The sequence below is a fragment of the Artemia franciscana genome, chromosome 14 (genome assembly GCF_032884065.1).
Source record: "Artemia franciscana chromosome 14, ASM3288406v1, whole genome shotgun sequence".
NCBI classification, from domain to species: Eukaryota; Metazoa; Arthropoda; class Branchiopoda; order Anostraca; family Artemiidae; genus Artemia; species Artemia franciscana.
Genome location: NC_088876.1, coordinates 15,711,899 through 15,736,416, shown reverse-complemented (window position 1 = coordinate 15,736,416; position 24,518 = coordinate 15,711,899). Strand labels below are relative to the sequence as shown.

At 34.8% G+C, this 24,518-nt stretch overlaps 1 protein-coding gene across 4 annotated transcripts in view; it reads right to left on the bottom strand.

The window, feature by feature from the left end:
• LOC136035380 (uncharacterized) overlaps positions 1–22,933 on the bottom strand; it is a 101,845-nt gene extending 78,912 nt beyond the window's left edge. For all 4 annotated transcript variants that reach the window (XM_065717145.1, XM_065717147.1, XM_065717148.1 and 1 more), the window contains exons 1-3: positions 22,800–22,933; positions 12,805–12,976; positions 5,526–5,701 (exon numbers count right to left, since the gene is read on the bottom strand). In XM_065717145.1, coding sequence (XP_065573217.1) covers positions 5,526–5,701; positions 12,805–12,976; positions 22,800–22,842 — 391 coding nt within the window. In that variant the 5' untranslated portion in view covers positions 22,843–22,933. The remainder of the gene's footprint in view (positions 1–5,525; positions 5,702–12,804; positions 12,977–22,799) is intronic.
• Between the last annotated feature and the right edge of the window lie 1,585 nt (positions 22,934–24,518).

Here is a 24,518-nt window from a genome sequence, read left to right as displayed (position 1 = left end):
AATGTGAATATAGATATATATATATATATATATATATATATATATATATATATATATATATATATATATATATATATATATATATATATATATATATATATATATATATATATATATATATATATATATATATATATATATATATATATATATATATGTTTTTAACTACGTAAAACTTGCGAATATACAACATTCTTTGCTGTCCCATTGTCTGTGCATATAAATAGATTGTCAGGTTTACCGACTCTTGAACATGCAACATATAATGGTCAATGGGAAAACAATCCGTATTCAGATCTATACCTCATGATTCTAATGATTGCCCTTGAGCTTTGTTGATGGTGATTGCTAATCGACCATTCCCTGAGTCACCATCGTCATTTATATATCCCCCTGTGCACCCCGGCGTCCCCTTTGTAGTTATGTCCCTGTGTCCCGGTCGTCATTTATATTCCCTGTGTCCCGGTCGTCATTTGTGTACCGGTGTCCCAGTCTCTGATTTCTCTTTGAGTGTCCCGGGCGTCATTTATATTCCTTGTGTCCCTGTGTCCCGGTCGTCATTTATATCCCCCTGTGCCCCCCGGCGTCCCCGTTGTAGTTGTGTCATTTATATTCCCTGTGTCCCGGTCGTCATCCCGGTATACATTCGTTTTTGAATTGGTATATGATGAAATAAATTTTTAATTTTTTCCCTTTTTTCCTTTTAGTTTTTTTTTATTGGTTTTGACCTTTTTTTAGGTTTTTTAGTTTTTTTTCTTTTTTATTTTAGTTTTTTTTGAAGTTTTTATCTTTTTAGTTTTTTTATTTTTATATATATTTTTTTAGTTTTCTTTTTCTCCTTTATTTTTCATTTTTTTTTCCTTTTTTTAGTTTTTTTTTCTTTTTAGTTCTTTTGGTTTTTACCTTTTTTAGTTTTTTTTAGTTTTTTAGATGAAAATTTTTTTAGTTTTATTCCTTTTTTCTTTTCAGTTTTTTATTGGTTTTTACCTTTTTTTAGCTTTTTTAGTTTTTTTTCGTTTTTTCTTTTTACTTTTTTTTTAGTTTTTATCTTTTTTATTTTTTTTATTTTTATTCTTAATTTTTTTTTATTAGTTTTTTTTTGTAGTTTTTGCCTTTTTTAGTTTTTCAGTTTTTTTTTTAGTTTTTAGATTTTACCTTTTTTAGCCTAACCAGGATTTGAACCTGGGACCTTCATTCTCCGTTCTGACACCCTCTCTCACCGAGTGACTACTCCAGCATGTTTAAGTTTACAATGACTGATGAAGATGCTCAAAGAGTCTATGCCAAAAAACTTGCTGATAGAGAAAGTCAGAAAAGAAAGCGTGCCGAGGAACTATCAGCAGCAAGTTTTTTGGCATAGACTCTTTGAGCATCTTCATCAGTCATTGTAAACTTAAACATTAATAGATTTCTACGTGAACATATGTCTTATATAACTTGAATGACGTCACCGTCAAAGCAAAAATGACGACAACTAATTTCATGACGTCAGCCGACACAGAAACATGACGTCACCTGATCCACAGATCCACAGACAGACAACTTATTTTTATATATATAGAAGATAGAAGATAGATAGATTTTAGTTTTTTTTGTAGTTTTTGCCTTTTTTAGTTTTTTCAGTTTTTTTTTTAGTTTTTAGATTTTACCTTTTTTAGCCTAACCAGGATTTGAACCTGGGACCTTCATTCTCCGTTCTGACACCCTCTCTCACCGAGTGACTACTCCAGCATGTTCATTTTGGTGTTTTAAATGGTATATTATTAACCAAATTAATGTGTTTTACAATATACTAAGCATCGTCATAACAAAAGTGACGACAACTAATTTCATGACGTCAGTCAACACAGAAATTAAGTTCTGAAATTAAGTCATGAAATTAGTTGCCGTCATTTTTGCTTTGACGGTGACGTCATTCAAGTTATATAAGACATATGTTCACGTAGAAATCTATTAATGTTTAAGTTTACAATGACTGATGAAGATGCTCAAAGAGTCTATACCAAAAAACTTGCTGATAGAGAAAGTCAGAAAAGAAAGCGTGCCGAGGAACTATCAGCAGCAAGTTTTTTGGCATAGACTCTTTGAGCATCTTCATCAGTCATTGTAAACTTAAACATTAATAGATTTCTACGTGAACATATGTCTTATATAACTTGAATGACGTCACCGTCAAAGCAAAAATGACGACAACTAATTTCATGACGTCAGCCGACACAGAAACATGACGTCACCTGATCCACAGATCCACAGACAGACAACTTATTTTTATATATATAGATAGATAGATAGAAGATAGATATATCTGAATTCCATCTGAATTCCATTGCCTGATTTGTTTCTGGATTTTGGTGAACGATAGGTTTTTAGTTTGGCCATAATGTACGGCGGTGCTTCTTTCTCTAGCTTGAAAAAAAACTTGGTGAACGAAGATTGGTGAAGATCTGACAGGTGGACTTCAAATCAACTCTTGACGATCAGATATCGTACCGTTTAATTGAAAAACTTATTCCTGTGTTCCTACTATAACCCTTGTTTCCACTTGTGTTCAGCCGGTTGATCGCCTCATTTATCTAGATTTACCCAGAGGCTTCTCAATCCGCCACGTTCCGAAACTTTACCTTGAGGAATTACAGCGTATTACATTTCTATCATGTTTTGCGAACTTGGATTCAACTGGCCGTTTCTAGCAATACCAGACAACACTGTCACTCTTCCTCACATGCTATGTGCTTCTCCCCTGAGCCATTTGATCAATGTATTTTCGTTTTGCAAAATATTTGATTAATCTGCCTCCGTGGCACAGGAATACGAAAGTCACAACAAAATTCAAAGTCACTGATCTTGACTCCACCGTCGCTAGACGGATAGCGAAGCAAAATAGATGAGTAAATTTACTCAACTGGTCCAATATGGTCCTTCAGTAATTTTATTCGTAATTTATTAAATTTAGAAATCTATAGTTTATAGAATTATAATATGTATATGGTATACATAGAATAGGTAGGTCTATTATAATAAATCTACATCCTTAATATTTAACAATTACTTAAAATCGATAGATCAGAAACGAAAGCAATTTAGAAACAGGAAAAAAAAAACTAACCCTGACGAATGTTGAACGTCTTCAATCAAATCTTAGCACAGATAGGGGGACACAGCTCGGGTCAATATTAAGGTAATAAATGTCTAGTTATAAAATGAAAGGCATATAATTAACCAAGGTAAACCGACCATTCGGTGATGTAAGGGTCGTCCCAAAATCATTCTTACCATATTAAATATCCCTAAAGATATCTAATAGCTGTTGCATCAGACATATAGAAACCCTTTTGGAATCAGTAAAATTACACCGAAATACCATGAAAAAAATATATACGAAAGCTTTTTCATTAGATTCAGTTTGTCACTGTTTTATTTTTAATGGTAGATTCTGTTTATTATTGAAAAATGGCAACAATGCCCTCCGCTCAAATTAACGGGTAATTCGCTTCTCTCTTAAGTAGAAAGTGAGTTTTCTATAGCTTGATAAAACAAAAAAAAATTTCAAATTAGATATTTAAGCCATGTCTGCTTCTTGTGAACCACTATGTATTGTTAGTTTCGATATTTAACCACTTGTGAACCACTATGTATTGTTAGTTTCGATATTTAACAATAATATTTGTTGTTTGCTTTGATTTTCAATATTTTACTACTATTGAAATTTGGCTAATCTTAATCTTTGGAATCAGTTGAATCTGAGCCCACTCATAAAAAAAAAACAAAAAACTAGCTAGCTCCCAAATATAAAATCGAAGCGCAATTGATCTGAACGTAACTAAGGCTAACCAGGTGACTAATCGAAAGATTATCTCTAAGTTCTCGTTAGCCTCATCAACATCACGGCAAAAATTATGGCATATATTTTCAAAATGTCATAAATAAATGCTGAAATTAGGTCACTAGCGTCATTAAATAATCTTAGTTTTCTTCTTCTTTTTTTTAACGTCCTTTGGTAAAATTTCATTGCATAAGCACCTTACCTTCTTCGTACACCCGAATGGAATGGTCCTATTGCAGACTACTTTGGTTTCAACTGTTCAGACTTACGTATAAAAAAAACAACAACAATAAACTGTACGTGTAGGCCTATAGCCCTTATTCTCCACGCCCGTTCGTATTCGGAAGAATTGGTACACCAAATGTTTTCAATTATCACAGCAAGTTTAAAGCATTTGCTGTTAAACTTAAACAACTGCCATTTTGTTACCTTAGCATAGTCGGTACTCTCTCTTTATTATAATCTCAACAAAAACAACTCCTAAAATTACATTGATTTTCCATTTCAAAACTCATTTTTGGCAAAACAAGATATTAGACTTTTCTTCTTTCCGCTCTTAGATAGACACGTGACACGGAAGTCGGCAACCTATTGGCTTCGAATCACGTACAATTTCTAGAACAGAAAATAGGACTCCCTTATGTTAGTTTTTAACACACTGAGAGAAGCGTGTGCAAATTTTATCAAATATTTTCGTATACAAAGCGCACAATTTTATGAGTTATACGCCTTATTCCCTAGCGTGAACGGTCCTTAAGGGAATTTAACGAAAGGGAAAACCAGAGTATGTAGTTTTTTCCCCAAAGAAAACCACCCTTTTCGGTGAGATAAATTATCATCCAGCGCGATTTGGGAGTAAAAAAAAAAGAAAAAAAAAAGGAAGAAAGATAAACACTAAAACAGAAAACATGCGGTGGTATTTCAGATTGAAATATATTTTCTAGAGTAAAATAGTTTCTTTAAGAAGCATTAAGGGTAGGTTACATTCAGATCAATTGCATTTAGTTGATCATTTCAACTAAAGATATTCTTCAATAAACGGAACATAAATCCAACTAATGTTGTTACGATGAAATCTAATTATAGAACATTTCCAAATTTTACCGAATATACTCATAAAATCTGTTTCTACACTCTTATGTAGGAGTCTCAATTCCTACCAAAGAAAAAATGGGGGGGGGGCTGTCGAATACTATCGAAACGTTAGCTTGCACACTAATATCTCAGACTGTATATTTTCTTAAGTACTTGACTTGTTTCAACCCCCTGTTACCAGTTAATCATCGTCGCCCAAAGGCTCATGAGATCAACACAACTGCAGACACTCTCCTCCTACATATTTTATTCAGATCCTCACTCTTTGTTTCTTGTTACAAAATCATCATTTCCTTTGAATCCTTATATCCACTTCCTCAAATGAAATGATAGATACGTCCTTGCAATTCTTGCTTTTTTCATTTGGGGACTTGGTTAGACCCGTCTGCTCTGACATGAATCCGTCTGTTCTGGCGTTTTGGAGATAGATAAAACCAGATCAGGGGATCGCCAAAATCCTTCGGTTTCAGAAAAGATGGAATCATGTTCCTTGAATCCCCACTGAATAGAACTTCTGTATTATTTATTAAATCTACGAAGGAAAGAAGCTTAAAACTAGGATTTAAGAAGTATTTATAAAAAGACCACTCGATTAAATAAATCTTACTATACAAAACAATTTCAAGCATTTGTCCAGCCATAATTTTTTCATCTGTTGGACATCGCTGCTGAGCTGCTTCTTCTGTGGTGTAACATCGTTCAAGGCCATCTGTGTAGACTTGTAGTACATTACTTGATCTAACCACAAACCGGAAACACCTGCTGCAGGTTGTGCCGCCAGTTCTAAAAAAGAAAAAAAGAAGAAAAATACGAACCATAACAATCTGGGCAACAAGCTTTCAGTTTATCAGGTTTTCTTTCTGTTAAAAACTATAGGTCCCGTCAAACACTTTCAGGCTTTGTTTTTTCCTTGGGTAAGGGGGAAGTCTCAGCCCTTTGATGTTAAAGAGAATAATGCAAAGAAAGAAATAATTCAAAACTTACATCATACAAGGAAACTACTAATTGCAAATAAACTTCTCCCTGCATTGGGTAATTTTTTATGTTGAGCAAATGATGATCTTGGATTTCGGTTTTCTTCTTCTTGGGTAATTTATTTTTTTCAAGTTTGAATCAGGTTCTTGACCTCAGTTGAAGAAAGTCATTTTTTTTTGCATTTTTTTTTTATCCTATATGAAATATGTTTCTCAACAGTTCCTGCGGAAACTGCTTCTAGAAAATTCTTAGATTTATCTCTAGTTGAATGACAGTGCAGGCCGGAAAACAGAGGGAAGGAGAGGGTTCTGTCAAGAATGAGCATGCATGTTTGTTGAGAGAGATAAGATACAGCAGCAATGTTAGGGAGAAATTTGATTCGTCTTTGTCAAACTGAAACCAACTCATTCGCCCTTGATATAAATCAATTAAAAAAACAAGGTTTTCGAAAATGGTTTTTTTTTCTACTATGTAAGGAAACTATGTGGGAAACTTTTCATGTTTCCCAGTGTTTCTACTCTAGAAATTCCACAAAAAAAATGTCATTTTTGGTGGAAAATGACACTTTATGAAGTTATCGAAATGAATTTATAAAGAGCGAACAAATATGATAGAGCTTAAAATGAGCCATTAAACATCTCTATGCGACCTTGCTGAAGAATGCTATTTCTGCTAAAAAGACCACGATTTGTAAAAACTTACTAAGGGGATGGGAGGGAGAGTATAGCCTACAAGAGTGGATTTTAAAACTCAGGTATAGGGGGTTTCGACCACGGACATTAAAGCGGTACCCCTTTCATGCTTACTAGTATTTCAACTTTAAATATGGCACCGACAAATGCCATTTTCGGTGACATATGGCCTTTTATGGCGGTACTATCAGGACCAACTTAAAATCACGTAAACATAAACACTAAATTGTGAATAAGACTTTAAACGGCTATCTATGACGTAAAATAGTCTGCTAATTATCTTAATCACTGGATGATTTATGAAAAATATTATTTGGGTTGGGAGAAGGGAATATAAAAGAGGCGGATTTTAAACCAAGAGTTAGACTTGAGAGTTTTTAACCATGGACGTTATAGTAGTATGCTTTTCATTCTTCACGGCCTTTCTACTCTTGAAATGCAACCAAAAGTCCAATTTTCAGGTGACACATGGCACTTCATGATCGATGAAGAAGAAAAAAAGAAGCAGAGGAAGAAAAAAGAACACACATCAGTGCGACACCCGTAAAAAGTTATTTTCCTCGTTTTTCAAGATGGGAGGATTTAAGTTTTCTCTGTCAAGTTTTTAACAGGGCCAATTCCAATGATCTGCTTTTTATTTTGATCTGGTCCCATATTCGAGGGATTTCAGGCTCCTTTTCAACATCCCTGCAAATTTGTTTCCAGAATGATTAGGCCTACTAATCAGATTAATGTAAATAATATTTGCTATTCCTGAATCAGCTATCAAAAGTTTTTTTTTCTTACTGGAGATTTCATTTTAAAAGCGATTTTTTATACATTTGGTTACTATGGGCTGGAGTTCGCTCCTTACTAGGTTGTAGTTTTCGCTGCCAACACGACAAAACCCTTATTGCACGAAGCTAAAAGTGAAGAACAAGCAACATTACGGCACAAGCAATAAATACATGAACGTTCCTAGCTTATTGCTTCTGTATTACAATAAGATATAAAACTTGTTTCCGAATTGAAGTACAAAGTGACATTTGACATAAATTATCCCGTGAATGAGGAGGAATCCCCCCAGCGGTCTGTTTTCTACATTAAACTTTGACTTACAATTTACTGAAAGCATTTAAGAGAGAACCTAAAATAGCCACTTGGTAATTGCAGGAGTTTCTATCCTTATGTTAGACGGGAGGAGGGGAGTAAAACTTTAGCGTGAAGAGTGGAGGTTAAGGGTGTATTTTAAGGGGAATTTTTTAATATTATATTCAGGGATATCCAAAATACAGTAGAGACTACCAGCCCCCTCGATCCCCAACTCTTAACACTGAGGTTTAATTTACGCAAAAAAAAGTTTAAAAAAAGGTTAAAAGAGGGATTATTTAGGCTTATTTCATTTTCTTAATAAAATAGGATTTTCCAAAATAGAACGAAAGCTGTCGCCTCCGTCAAATCTCCGCTCTTTACGCTAGTGTTAAAATTTCGATTGCAATGGCATTTAAGAATTAAAATTTCTCATAAAAAAAATCCCTTTGTGTGAAGCAAATCTGTTATTCCAATTCCTTTATGTGAAGTAAATCCCACGGAGATTTGAAACACACTGATTGAGGCTAGAGGGAGCCATAAAACGGACAGAAATTATGCAGTACATGAGGGGCTGCCACTTTGTCAACATTTACTTGTTACTTTGAAGTTTTAAAGGTCTTTAAAAATACTTCTCATTCAAACATAACAGCCCTCGTGGTTGAGCAGTCTTTGTTAAAGAATGGGGAAAAGGTAAAACTTTAGCATAAAGAGCGAGGGTTGAGGAAGGTGCAGTTACCCTCATATGGAGAATAATTTCTCTTCGTTTTAAGTTATAATTTCGCTCCTTTTTTTCAATTGAAAAAGAACTTTTTTTTTATTATTTAGTTTCTGACTGCTTTTCAAATCATACCAGGAAATCCTTCCCCACCACTGGGTAAAATTTACACATGAATTTCCCCCAGAAAATTTTCTCCCCAAGGAAAACTCTACGGGGAAATTCCTCGCCCCCCCCCAAAAAAATGCCGTATCTTTTCCCAGGAACAAATACTATATGTGAACAATGGGCAAATTGTGTAACTTAAAGCCCCTTCCTGAGGGGCTATGGGGGTCACTTCATCCCCAAAGGCATCATTATTGAAACTTTCAACTATGCTGAATTCAATGGCTATTTCAAAATTTGATCACATTTCTTTGGGGTAAAAAGGACGTGGGAGGGGCTAACTGCCCTCCAATCTTTTTGGTTACTTAAAAAGGACACTAGAACTTTTGACCTCCATACGAACGAGCCCTCTACTGAACTTGTAGGCACATTGGTTCGATAAGATCATCCCTGGGAAAAACAAAAATAAAACAAATAAATACGTATGCGCGATCTGTTTTCAGGCAGACAACAAATCAATACAAAAAATCACATTTTTGTAGATAGGAACTTGAAACCTCTAGATTAGGATTCTCTGATATAATTAATCTAATGGTGCGATTCTCATTAAGATCACTGGACTTTTCGGGGATGTTTCCTACCTTTTTCGAAAATCAGGTCAATTTTCTCAGGCTAGTAGCTTTTGATGGCACAAAAAGCTGATTCTTTTGATCTATCTGTTGTTATCAAAATTTCTTTTTTTAGAGTTTCGGTTACCATTGGGCAGAGTCGTTCCTTACTTACAGTTTGTTACTACGAACTGTTTAATAAACCATCTATAATAACGGTACATCTTTACAGACTGCATATCAAAGAGTGTGGTAACGAGCTATCAAGGAGGCACACTCGTGCCTCTATAAAGAGGCGACACACGACAATGTTAAGCGATCTTCGGTTCCAGTGGTCGCAGAGGGATGGGGAGGGATGCATTTCATAGCCCGAGCTCCAACTAAGAAACCTGCAAAATTTCATCCCCCTCCAACTTTTCCTTCATGGGGAAAATCTGGCCGAAAGTTTCGACCCGTCAACCCCAGCCCCCCTTTAACGTTGTCCGATCGGGCTGAAATTCACAAGTTAAGGTCCCCTAGGGCCCAGGAGCTTATCCGCGAAATTTCAGCTCGATCCGATAACTCCTTCCCTGTTTTCCAGAAACCACGCATTAGCTATTTAATTAACGCATTTCTCTCCATAAGAGCCCATGTTAATTTGAAATTTTAAAAACTTATTGAGAAGTTATATTTACACACATGCAAGTGTTTAGCTCAGTCGGTAGAGCGTGGGACTTTTAATCCTCTGGTCAAGGGTTCAAGTCCCTTACGGGCGGTTTTTTTTCACAACATCAAAAAAATTTTGATAACACCTGGACAGCTTATCATTTGAGAGATAACAGAATATTAGCTTCTTATGAGCAAAAGAAACATTTCGGTCATTCTATCTATTTTTTTTCTATTTTATACAATGATTTAAAAGGGGGGGGGGTTCCTCTCCTAATTCCTGTACGAGGAGTACAGGAATTATTAAATTACATCCACCATGGATTGTAGAAAAACGTACAGAATTAATATGAAAAAAAATTAAACCTGTACAAAAGAGTCTTTAAAAGCGGGGGGTTTGCCTCTCCTAATAGTCTTCTTATAGTCCTAAGCACCTGGACAGCTTATCAATTGAGAGATAACAGAATATTAGCTTCTTATGAGCAGAAGAAACATTTCGGTCATTCTATCTATTTTTTTTCTATTTTATACAATGATTTAAAAGCGGGGGGGGGGGGGCGGCAGCCACCCAAGTTCCTCTCCTAATTCCTGTACGAGGAGTACAGGAATTATTAAATTACATCCACCATGGATTGTAGAAAAACGTACAGAAATAATATGAAAAAAACTTCGTTTTCTTAAAGAGTTAAAGAGGCTGCGTCCCAAAGTCGAACCTTAAAACGTACAGGAATTAGAAGAGGCAGTTGGGGGGCTGCCGCCCCCCAAACCCCCAGCTTTTAAAGACTCTTTTGTACAGTTTTTTTTTGTGGGGGGACTTCATTGTTACTAATTACTAGTTTCGGCGCAATGGTTCTCCTGTCCTCTTGTGTTTAACATTTTTCGGAGTTATTCCATTATTCATTCATTTCAATTTTTTGTTAATTAAAAGAGGGCCTTTCCGAAGCCAAGAGCGGGGGGTTAGCAAAAAAACAAAAAACCTGTACAAAAGAGTCTTTAAAAGCTGGGGGTTTGGGGGGCGGCAGCCCCCCAACTGCCTCTTCTAATTCCTGTACGTTTTAAGGTTCGACTTTGGGACGCAGCCTCTTTAACTCTTTAAGAAAACGAAGTTTTTTTCATATTATATAAATAAAGAACAACATGTGCTTGTAGTAACCGACACTCTAAAACACAGGATTCTGACAGAAAAACAAAAAGTATAAAAAGAGGCTTTTTTCGGTAATTCCAAATACATAACGTTTATTAATTTAAAATTAATACACGAGTTACGAGCCAGAGAATATTTGCGTCATTTCAGAAAAAGGGAGTACACACCTTCTAAAAGGAATATAATCTTGATATTCATCAAGTTAAAGAAATATACTACACCTCCTTCACCACAATACATTAGTAGAACTGGTCTTTTAGCTGTTGTAAGCGAAATGCTTTGCAGTCAGAAAGTTGTGCAGAATCAGCTGCGATGCACCGAACAGAAGAACATATGGATTTTATATATAACTTAAAACGAACAGAAATTACTCCGTATATGAAAAGGGTTGTCCCCTCCGCAATCCCTCGCTCTTTACGCTAAAGTTTGACTCTTTGCCACAATTCTACTTTTTAAAACAATTAAAAACTTTAGCGTAAAGAGCGAGGCATTGCGGAAGGGACAACCCATTACACATACGGAGTAATTTCTGTTCATATTAAGTTTTAATGTCGCTCCTTACTTTCAGTTAAAAAAAAGTTTTTTTTTATTTAATCACTCACCTAAGAGCACCACACGGTACTGCCCTTTTCCCGTATAAACCGTCAAACTTAATAATATTTTGCAAAAAAAGATGGGTAATGTCGATTCGTGAAACCTCAAACCGGACAAGCATTGTTTTTCCCCTATCGGCTTGAAACTATCATAGTCAATAGACTGGACCAAGGTGGCCCTGAACGGCGGTAATGTGTTTGAGAAAATATGAGGTTTTATCGATTCTCAGCCTGATCTGCTTACGCTAATCTGCTTCGAAGCTAGTGAATTTATAACAAAATGCATAATTACAAGACACTTTTAATAAAATGGTAGATTAAGATGTGTGTATATCTAAAGGTTTCTACAGGTTGGGGGTCGGGATGACTTCAGCCTATAGAAGATTAAACATTACACAGATCTTCATTGTATGTGAATAATAATCCCACTGAAACACTAATAATAATAATCCCACTGAATCCATATGAAACACTGTAGTAAAACTATTGTTAAAAATTTATTGAACAAAGCCATTGCTAATAAAAAAATTCTATTGAATCTTCAAAGTTCGTCCAAACTTTAAAAAATTACAAATACTTCTACTTCTAAACCAATAATAAAATTATGTCAACTACAAATAAATAAAAATTAATTAAAAAAATGATTTCCTAAAAAAAAGTTTTTCAGAGAGATTTTAAGAGCCATACTAAAATCTAAAACGAATGGAAATTAAATTTGCCAAGTTCCATTAAACTACTTAGTTTAAATTCTGCAAACTTAATCTTTAAGCGAATAGAAATTATAATTAACAAACAACCTCAAAACGCAGAAATTAGAATGAATAAACACTTTAAACATAAAGATAACAGAATCGATACTGCTATACATGAAATGAATTGTAAAACGAACAAGACAAGACATTGTCACAAACAAGAGATTTTAACGATTTTTGGGACCTACAAGAGATTTGGGACACATTTTACGATTTTTGGGGGCTATAGCCCCCAAAAATCTCCCAAAGGCCAGAGCATCATTTGCACTTTACTAAAAACAAAGTCTATTTTAAACATTTATCTTTTTTAGTTGCAACAAAGAAAAAATCAAAAGCTGCTCAAATGCCCAAGATTTAATGTCCTCATATATTAAGCAATAAGTCTACTTTCATTGGTTCTTCCCTCCAATCTTGATTATTTTTGTGATTTTCTTTTCTACATTACACCCTATATTAAAATGATGAGTTTTGTTTTAAGTTAACTTCAGCTTAATTCCTAAAACAGAGGCAGAGGGCAAAGATAAGAATAACCTGGTGTTAGAACGGAACTACTTATTCAGGTACAATAAAAAGTGAAAAGTTTTACCTGTCTGTTAGTATCACATTTGATCCCATTCGTCTGTGGCAAATGCCCCATATAGGAACTGACTCTGGAAGAATTGTGATCGGGGAATATCGAATGTCAATTCCTCCTTTTGGGGATGTCTGAGTGACATATTCACCCTGATATTCAATAGGAAAATAACAAAGTGCACTACCTAAAAACGAAACACTTTTATATTTAGAATGAAACCATATTTGACTCTGAAAGAGACGGTAAAACTATTGGCATCGCTGATTTTCTCAGTACGATAAGTAGAAGCTGCAGAGAGTGCCATTTTATTCAGACCTTACCTTAGTACGTCTGAGTACTAAGGTAAGGTCTACTAAGGTAAGACCTTAGTCTGAGTACTAAGGTAAGCTGCTAATCATTCCAGTGATTTGCGACTGCAGTACGTCCTCCCGTTCTCTTTGAACCGAGGTGTGTGGGTTGCCAGGATCCCTGCGATAGGTCTGGCGCAGGGTATTTCTGGGCCTTCCACGACTACAGCTTCCTGTCGGTTACCAATGCAAAGCGGCATTTTGAAGTCTATGGTCGTTCTAATAGAGGAAGTGTCCCAAATGCCTCCACCGTCAAATTCTGATGAGGTCAATCAATAGAGGTCGTCACAACGCTCAACCTTTCAGACCTACACGATATGAAACCCCAGTTTGATTGAGTTTTTGTAGTATTTTGTCACCATAGTGAAGATTTTTTAGAATTTGTATAAAACAGCAAACACAGTTTTTCAGATACGAGTTCTTCCAAAATTATTTTTGCTTCTTTTATGAACGTTTCTTGATGCATAACGTTTCTTGATCTCATTATGTTATTTCTTGTATGTTTTTGCCTGTTTCGTCTAATTTTTCCCTTTTCTCTTTTTTTGTTTTGTCAATAAAGGCTTCCGGACATGAAGTCGAAACGTTCATGCATTTTAACTGTTTTAATTAAACCCATTTTTTTTATATTTTCATTTCGTTTTATTTCTGAATGTGACAAACATGTGGTTTAAGAAATTACATAACATACACCTAAAAGAAAGAGAAAAGTGTTTAAAAAAAAAGTGTAAAAAGCGTAAAAGAAAGTGTTCATATTTGTGCTCATTTTTTCATTCATGATAATTTTCATCAGGATAATTTAGGATCATTTTCTGGGATTTTTCGTCATAGACAAACTTCAGTGAAAAGGGCTAGATTTATTTTTCATATGAGTATATTAGACCAACTATGCTAGCATTTACTCTCAATTTGGTACAGTGCACTCTACCCTGGTCTCCTCAGATATTTTTAAAAGTGCCCTCTACCCTTTCCCTGTGTATAGATTCGCTCTTTGTAATGGAGATAGAAACTGCAATCACACTTTGTTGCATCAATCTTTCAAGTAGACACTGAACGCCTAAATAATAAAACCTAAAGAATAAAATAACAAAGAAACTTTTACATAAATGAAATAGCACAGTCATGAATTGGTAGTGTCAGCTAAAACGTTGGTATAAAAGGCTTTAAGAGCTGTGAGAATTTTTCTACTTTTATTGGATCTCTTTACCTGAAGACAAAAGGCTAAATTCCTCGTGTTTTTTATGCCATGGAAGTCAAGCGTCTTAATTCAAACTTATCGCTTCTATATAATGTTAATGTGGGTGGCTTTTAATGCCTTTCATAGCGTACATTAACTTCCAAAATAATCAATTTTTAATAGTCTTAGTAGTTGAGTGTATGTACAAGTGTCAATCGTTTCTTCAAGAGTATTAGGTTAAAAACAGTTTACTTTTAGAAGAGTGAGGTTCAATTTTTAACGCACAGAAATTAACCAAGGTAAAAAGTGAGGTGTTGCCCCTCAGTGTTCCCTCACATATTGTAATCAATTGTGATCTTTGCTGAAAACACAAACATTTTGTTGCGGTTAAAAATTAGATTTCTCTGGCCTTCCAAAAAAAAGGAGGAACTGGAACAGGCACGCACGCAGGGGGGAGGACTTTTCTAACAATTCTCCAAATGTCGAAATTTATAAGATAATTTCCGTAAATTCATATATTTTCATGTAGTATACCTTTTTTTACACTATAACTGAGTTCCCCCCCCCATAAAGAGTGTACGCGCATGCTAAGTATAACAAGGGAGCATATCGAACTTGTCGGAGTTGCATTCATTTATCGTTTTTTTTTTTTTTTTTACAGAACATCTCCCGAAAACAAAATTATGTTTGAAACAAGAACAAAAGTACTAATCAAGATTTATTCAATAGACTTTTCAGTGTAAAGAAATAGCTGAGTCAAAGTAGATAGGAAACATTATTAGATAGGTATAGGGAGACAGGTGGAGGTATATAGGAGATTTTCTGAAAATTTCCAGAAAAATTTCCAGACATAAATAATGCTATACATTCTAGCTTGAAGGGCTGAATACCAATTTTATTATTTTTATTCGTTTGTTTCAGTAAAGTGTATAATCTTATGCAATATGCGAGAGAAGTTATGAGGGTTTAAACCTTATCTTTACCATGGGTAATTTTAATATTTGAAGTTTAAACCTTGTTCTTTACTGCTTAGAGTAGTTTTCTTTCATATAATTTCTAACCGTTTTTTGTTTTGTTACGAATATTTAGTACCACCGAGATAAAGAGTGAAATACATTGTAAAATAGCGAGCTATGACTAATGTTGTAAAATACAAAATCCGTGAATAAAAAGTGGATAAATTAAAAGTGGATAAATTGTGATTCATTCTAATATACCTCAAATCCTGGATGAAAGGAAGGATTCGATGAAGACCTGAAAAAATGCTCAATTATATGAAAAAATGTAAAATGAATATTTTGCAAGGAATCGCGGGCTCGATAGCCTCCACTTGCGAATACAAAGCCCATTCACAATGGCATTTTTACCAATTCCAAGGTTTGGCTAGCATCAATTTGTGCCAACAAGATTTTTCAAAGAATTTATCTAGCGCTAATTTGAGCCAATGGGATTTTTCATAGATTTCCTCAAGTTGTTGAAAAATTCTGGTTGGCTCAAATTAGCGCTAGTTAGATCTAGGTATTAGTAAAATCTCACTGTAAATTGAGAGCGCGACCAAAGAGATGGAATGACATTGTCTCGTCGTTCAACATGCCATAATCCTGTTGTAACACAGCGAATTGATGCTCTGCTTGGTAATACGGGGCCCAGGGGGTGACCCCAGCTTCAACAAGGTTGGACGACAAGCTTGATACTTGTCCCTATAAAAAAAAACAAAAAAAAACCGCACAACTAAAACAACTGTGCCAGCAGCGGCTCAGGAGAATCTTTATCCCATCAACATACCGCACCTTCTCCGCCTAACAGAAGACACAAGCTCATATAGGAGCGACACCAATAACTGGCAAAAGAAGATGTCCTCAAACGACCTTGAGACCTAAGTCAAGTAGGTCGTCATCCTGAAAGTGTATGTGAATCTTTGCGCTCCCTGTGTTTCTGGTAGATTATTTTTCGACAGTCCTGAGATTTAGCCTTAAACATTCACTGCAAATGATCTCAGAAATAGTCTTATCAATATCATAACCTTGGCTCAGTGATCAGATGGATATAAAACGGATGAATCCAATGATATATTGTATATATATTGTCCTTTGGCTGCAAGCTAGAAATGTAAAAGTGTCGCAAAATCGTACGTTTCATAGGGAAAACCAAAGGAGCACGCAAGACAAAATAATGGCTGTACTTAAAGTAAAAATAAATATTTAATACTGCGTCGCTATATGATGGAAAAAGATGACATGTAGACAAATAAAAATGAAAAGGAAAGATGATATGGTGTCAAATGCTGGTGCTGAATAATTTGGTTTCTGGCCAACACTAGCTACAGCGGTACACTAATCGAGAAAAATGGGCTGTACCTCCTATGGAGAAAAGAGAAAGAAAATGATAAAACAATAAGAGAAATTCAGTACTACTCCCGGTGAAATACGATAGTTGCGAGTTTTGAACTCTGGGCTCTGAAAAACCCACACAACACGCTTTCAAATACGGCAAATCGCCTGATAAAGGTTTTATTCTGGTATAACCGTCTCTTCTGATTTTTCTGCCCTTTTTTCAAAATTACACAAATTTTGTTTCTGCAATGAAAGTTTAAGTTAGAAATTACAGCATTACACATTATTTTTTTTTTACCATCAGAATTTAATACCAAATGTTTTTCACTAAAAAGTTCTTTCCGATCTTTCATTTCAGAATTTTGTTTTCTATGGGTCTTGTACAACTCTTTAGTAAGATGAAGCTAGGGTACAACTACAACCGTGGCAAGCAAATCGAGAAGTCTGCACCACAGGCTCCCAGTATTGATGTGAGGCAAGGGATGAAATTGATTCAGAGAATAACATGTTCTGGGTTTATCCTAGATTAACAGTTACTCTGAAAGCGTCCGCTTCAAACTTTGAAAAGTGTCATCAAGATTCAATTAACACGAAGAAGGTTGAGTCACCCACTTTATGTTCGGACGTGTGTGCTTTATAATTAGGCTGCTTCAAAGTTTCAAGCTCTATTCAAACTGTTTCTCAAATACAAATTTCTTGGAAAACGAAAGGTGTGCAATATCAAGTTCTTAAAATGCATGCCGTTTCTCAGTACAAGTTCATTAAAGTATACTATATTACTTAAAGACTTTCGGCAAATGGAAGGTTTAATCCTTTAATGACTCTTGTAGATACTAACTTTTAAATTCTTAAATAGATTTTGTTCGTTTTCATTTATTTTGAGCAATATAGCGTTTGTCAGGAAATAAAAATTCTAGGTAAATTTTCGAAATATTATATAATCCGAAGAGGATTGAACAAGCCACGAGGAGGAATTCCCTCGAAGAGAACCCCTAGGGCAGGCTAAACATATTTTCATGTGTAAAATGTTTCGCTTCTTGTAATAACAGCCCTTTTCCAAAACCACTGCTTGGTAACTAATGACACGGTGAGACAAGTGCCAGAAAGGGATGGAAAGCTCAAGCCTATTCTCCCTGCCAAAATACGAAAATTTCATTATTTTCCCGTATTTTGCTACATGTTCATATAACCCTTAGGGTTTTGCACTTTTTTTCGAATTTGCACACCCCTCATCCACAATACCTGCGTATAGTCCTGCCATGGATCCTTGGAAATGGTGGCCGGCAGGGCCACCCTGTTCATGGCCTCAGATCATAAAAAAGTTTATTACTATGATTTGCATTTACTATTAAAGAAAAAATCTTGAGATCCCCTTACTTCTTCTCTTTTTAAAATAGATTAAAAAAACTTTTTAATAGTCTTTTTAAAACAAAATGTCAACCATGCATGGTTGACCGTAGCTTATGATGGGAATTAGAGATTTGACCTCCTAATGCTTAAGCAGTTCTTAATAGCCGTCTGCTTTAAATGAGGCCGTTCTCCCGAGTATTCTCCTTTTATAGTCGCTTAATCAATAATCTCTACTCTCTCCCCCCTCAACAAGCAATAAGAGAATTTCAAAGTGGAAAAAATGAGATGATCGAATTTATGTCAAGTAGTGCGTGTCGCCCTCCTTTAGACTATTCCCTCAATTGCTTATTTGAGAATGCGACTGGATAAATTTCAATTAGAAACGAAACGCATGTTCTGAAAAAGAACAAAGAGACACAAGTTAAAAAAATATATATAAATGAAAATAGCGAGCACATGGTAAGTTTTCTTCAAGATTAAAATTAGAGAGTGGCGAAATCTGCAAAGCAGCAGATCTAATACCCATCATCACTGCTAGGATCAAAATCCTTCGTATCAATTTAAAACCCACAAGCTCTGCCATAATCCCTATTCAGAGAAAAAAAAATACAAATGCTTCCTTTTACCAGCCATTTGTCAGGATTACAAAATTCCATCTATTCATCGAGGATATAATAGTCATTTATTTCACAATTTATTTTGACATGATGGACTTCGGTTTTGTGTGACTCTACCCAAATTCTCACATTTTACGTTAAAGCAGAGAATGACAAATAAATCAGATTGTCGGAAGATGTATCGGCTGTAAGAAGGGAGCCACTAAATTAAATTTCACACGGAAGATTAAGCGTATGGACAATAAAGATAATCAAACGATAATAACCAATTTTATGATTTTTACGACGCAACCATTTTATTAGAGTAATTCAGTATTTATAACGGTTAATTCAAGTCAAATAAAAACGATTTGCTATTAGATTTTCTTTTTATTGTTTGATCGAGATAGATCCCGAGGTGGAATGGAACAGAAAACAGGACCACAGATAGCACTATCAATGTTTCCGTCTTTGGGATGGAGATTGAGCTGCACAGTATGTTCTTTGAAAGCTCTTCCAGCGATGCAAGTCTTCTCCTAATGTTTGCAAATTAAAGTAGTGTTTATTTTTGTTTTGACCAAAGGCTCTGTGATACAAAAAATACAATTTCGATAATTATGTTTGAATCCAATTTCGATAATTATGTTTGAATCTGAAAGTCTGATGCTTTGAATCTTGTTACCGTGTTGTTGAATCTTGTTTGAATGCTACCGTGAATGTCCATAACCTGATTAATGTCGACATTCATCGGTGAACGTCCGAAATTCTCTTTTCTCTGCTTAGATTGAATTAGCTTTGCGAGTCAGCCTTTTCAGTCTTATGAAAGCTATGATGGTACAAGTTGAAGTTAGGTTAGATTATCTTAGTTTAAGTTAAATTTGGTTATAAATATCAGAAACGAGTTAAAAACCTAGCCTAATCTAATCAAAGCTAATCTATCATCATCAAACCTTGCATTAAATCGAAAACGTTGACTGGCAATGCTGACTAAATCCAAGGAAAAAAAAGTTATTCCGGAAATTCACCATGTCGACATTCACCAAGGTCGGACACCCACGGTGACACATATCAGATACATAGTAGGGGTCAGTGTATAATTATTTCTGCAATAAACGGTGTCAGACAGACTTGTAAAAGAGAGACGTGCGGAGCCGAAATGCAGAAGGCAATGCGGCTTCTCCATTCTCTTCATCATCATCAACTTCAGTAACCAACGTAAGAGTTTCAGACAAAACTTTTTCCCGCTCTTAGCTTGGGAAGTTGGTGTATCGAGACAGTTTTGGCTTCCTCCGATCTCCTTGATGTGGTTTCCTTGAACCGTAATGAGCACCTGAATCCAAATTTTTGAACGTACTACATTATAGCGAATATTCCAGTTTACTTTAGCAACATGGGTGAAAAATCTCAACCTTGATGACCTACCTAATACTTATTTTGTATTATTATCTTATTTTGTATTTTATCTTATTTTGTTCAATGGATTAAATTTTTCCTCGTTTTATGCACAACATTTTCGAGAAATCATCTTAGATGCATTCATTCAGCTAAGTATATCAAGTTCAGCAATCGAGTCTGAACATTCTGTCATACAACTATCTATCTATCTACAACTATCTATCTATCTACACACCAAGTGTGACGAATAATAAAATTAGATATTACAAGAAATTTGACAGAACTGAAACAGTCTAAAAACGTTTTCGATATTTGGCAAAGGAATTGAATATGTTGCATTCTAGAAGTAACGACATGGATAGGGGATCGACTAGACCATTCCTAAAACAGTTTTAGATACCTCTCTAAAGCAGATTCTAGCCTGAGGGGTGAACATAATTTAGAGCATTAGGAACTAAACTCCAGCTATCATGATGGCTACATCAATTTCGAATATGTGAGACCGACTCAGAGTTAATGAATATATAGACATGACAGTTCCCATTTTCTTACAAAAAATTATTATTGAAAACGGTTGGTTAAAAATATACATTAAGCTTTGATTAGTTTGAAAAATGTTTCTCGATACTTAGATTTGGCAATGGTCACACTAACCCACTCAGTAAAAACTAAAAAATACTAATATTCACACCAGTACGATCGGGAGGAAAGGATGAAAAATATATCCCTGGAGTTAGTTCGAATAAAATATAAAAAGTGACAAAAATTACCAATTTTTTTATTTTTGACCCGACCACAAAGCAAAAGACAGAAAAGAACCTCTTTGGGCCAAGCTTTAAGTAAAGCATCTACAATTTAATGCTTTAAGCAAATCCTAAGATATTGCTGATACGCCCTTCGGCAACATCAATGCACATTGTTTTGATCAATTTCAAGATTTTGCAAGTAACAAAACAGAGTATTAAAAACAAAATACAATATTGTACAAAAACTTCATCTTCATATACAACATGATGTCATATTTGAGTGACTCTGCTTCCTGAATTACTGGGGTTCTTTCTTTACTAGATGACATAAAAATAAAGAAAAAAAGAATTCTTTTAACATTGCAAGTTATTTTTTTTAACCGTGCAATAGCACAGTGATTTTTTTGTCACATATATATATATATATATATATATATATATATATATATATATATATATATATATATAATATAGTTGAATTTTGCTTAAAAATTTAATTTATAGAGAGGGCCCCACATTTGGTAAATAATGCCAAATACAATCAATTAAAAACAAAAACAAAGAACGATCCAACCGGAGAACGTTTGTACAAGTTTTCTACGTTTATTGTTTTCTACGTTTTCAACTTTTTTTTATGCTCTTTACGAATATAATAATCAGTTCTATCGCAAATTCAAATTTAAGCATTTTCTTAGCTCTTAAAAGTGACTAATTTTCAATTAAAGTTTGAGTTATCGGTCGTTTTTGAGTAAATAATACTACATTTTCTCAGAGCCGTTTTCTCGGTCGTTTTCGACAAAATAATACTGCATTTTCTCAGTGCCTAAATGATTTATAGTTAGGTCAGGTCAAAAAGGGCTTAAATTTTAGTTTGCAATAGAAGCGATTATTATATTCATAAAAAGCATAAAAAAGGGCATCGAGTGGTATGTTCACTTTATTGGTAAGTCAATAACATGAACCTGTGATACGTTTACCCCTAACTCCACTCCTTCTTCCTCTAAAGGATAGTGACCTTTGACGACCTTTAAAAAATCTTTGTTTTATGAAAATGAAACCTTGCAAAACAGATCTTCTGCTTCAATGAAGCAAAAAAAAAAAAAAAAAAAAAAAATCAGCTTCATAACTTTGGCCAATCCCAATTTATAAGGTTTCAAAGATATGCAAATACATTTCCTAAATTTAGAAACAAAAACCATTGACATGACTTAAAATTCTACTCAAATAACAGGAAATGCATTTTTCAGAGCTAAAACAAGAGAGATGGAAACTAATAGCCGAAAATTAAAGTAAAATATTGTTTTGTTGAAATTTCAATAGGATACACCTATCAAATAGGCAAATTTCTAAGCCATAGAAATCAGAAGGGGGTTAACATGGAAGCTTGGCATTACCTTCTCCGAGTATATTTTTGGCCCTGGATTCATTGCTGGTAGTTTCATTTTCCTAACCTAACCCGTTTCCATGACAGTAAAAGGTAGCTAAACTAGAATTTTACCGCGACAAGAACAGCAAAGTTGTTATTTCAGTCTCACCGGAGAGGCTATTTTATAGATTTTTTAGCCAATTTTCTAGCAAAACGAAAAAGCGACAATGCAACATAAAACGAAAAAGCTCTACCCCATACCCCTCCAGGGCACTGATCTATGACGAACTTACAAAAAGAGAACGACATCCAATATGAGGGTAAATTGCCGTTATAAGACAAAGACCAGATAGAAATAAAGAAATATAACGTCCGATTTTGTATTCCCAGCGGTTTTCTAATTTGGATTAAAAAATGAGCAAAGGGCTATATCTGACCCCATTAAGGGAAGGGCTGGTGCACAATTAAGACAGCAGTGAATATTTGGAAAGAGCGTTGAATGGGGAATCAAGCAGTATTTTTTTTCTATCCGATTTCTGTCCTATGCTGCAAATATACAAATTTGAGGCTTAAGGAAGTGTTTCTATTCTCATAAGCATCTCCGCCTAAATTATTAAGTTTTAAGGAATTTGCAAAAATAAGTCCAAAAGCAGAAAAAACTCACATCCCTAAATCTTCCCTATTTATGAAAAAAACATACTTAGAGCAAATACAGTAGATAGCATAACACAAACTGAATTCATATCTGATAACACTTTATCCGAGAATCAATGTTTTAACCAGGATTGTAAAACCACAACTAAATTAGAGAACGGAAGCGTTTTATGAATGGACAGCGGTCTTTTTCTCCAAGGGCTTAAAACGGCGAGGAGTTAGAGATGCAGTACTCAATGATAAACCAATCAACGATGCTCTTTAATTTACGTCGAGTGAAATATTCACAGAATGAGCTTAGATTCTCCGCTCAGAGAAGGGGTAAGCACGATACAAAATCCAACAGACACTAATAACTGAGGGTAATTAAGGTGACAACATTCAGTTGGATTTACATTATCATTTTTAAGCAATTCGACTAATCTAAACAGTCAAGCATCTATTATTCATACTTTGATGCAGGAATTTATTTTAGCGGAGGGGAGGACCGTCAAATTTGACAATGTCCCAATTTATCTAAGGAGCTATACCCAAGGAGCCAATCTCCCCACACCCATGCGTAAACCTCTTACCACTCCTTTCTGATTATGTTTACATTGATAAACCTCTAATATTAGTATGCACGTACTGGTAAGCGTGCAGCCGAATCTTTCAGAGCTAAGGGTTCACCTGGGAGGAGACAGAAGAAGAGTCTCTTTACTATAAACCATTCATTTATTCTACAAAGTCTATAGCCAATACATGGTTTGAAAACAAACACAAGACAAAAACTTTACAGAAGTATTACCTTAATTCGCACTTCAGAGCGATAAGGTCCAATGGATCTGTGTGTTTATTTTTTATTATTCTTTTTTTCAGGGATGATCGTATCAACCCAGTGGTCCTAGAATGTCACGAGAGGGCTCTTTCCCATGGAAATTAAAAGTACTAGTGCCCTTTTTAAGTGACCGAAAACATCGGAGGGCACCTTGGCCCCTTCCCACACTAATTTTTTCCCAAAGTCACCGGATCAAATATTTTGAGATAGCCATTCTGTTCAGCGTAGTTGAAAACTTATTAACTATTTCACAGAGAAGTCGCAGTTCCTACACCTAAGTAACAAGTACACTGTTCTTCTTAAAAAATTAAAAGATGTCAAAGAAAAAAGAATCACAGTAAAAATTTATCCATGACACGAGAGGAACTCTGTAACAGAAATCTCTGTTCTGAAAACTCTGTTCAGAAATCTGTATATATAATACTTTTCAAGGTTTTTAGAAATATGTTCTACTGTATTTAAATTTTCTGAGTTCTACTTTCTGGTGCTATAAACCTAGTTTCCATTTCCACAAGACAAAACCTTATAAATTCTGTAGGGTTTCTAAAATCCAATATACATTTCAAAGATAATGTTGCCCCACTTTGCATTAAAAATATGTTTCACATTTCCTATTCCAAGACTTACAGTTAAAAGTTTAAAGATCCCCCCCCCCGAGTTTTTCAAAATTATTTTTACCAAAAATAATTTTCCAAGCCCAATAAAATTTTATATTTACTGTTCTTTATTTCAAGAGTGGAGATTAGAAGGGGGAAAAATGTCCAGAGTAAATGCCATATCATTGGTCACTTCATGGGTCTTGTAGGGTTGATCCAAATTGTAGATTTCTTTAGACATTTTCTAATAATTCTTTTATGGTTCCCAATGGAAGTTTCTGTTCCCTCATTACTTTCATAGGAATTTTAATCAAACAGTTCGTGGTAACGAACTGTAGTAAGCGACCCGGCT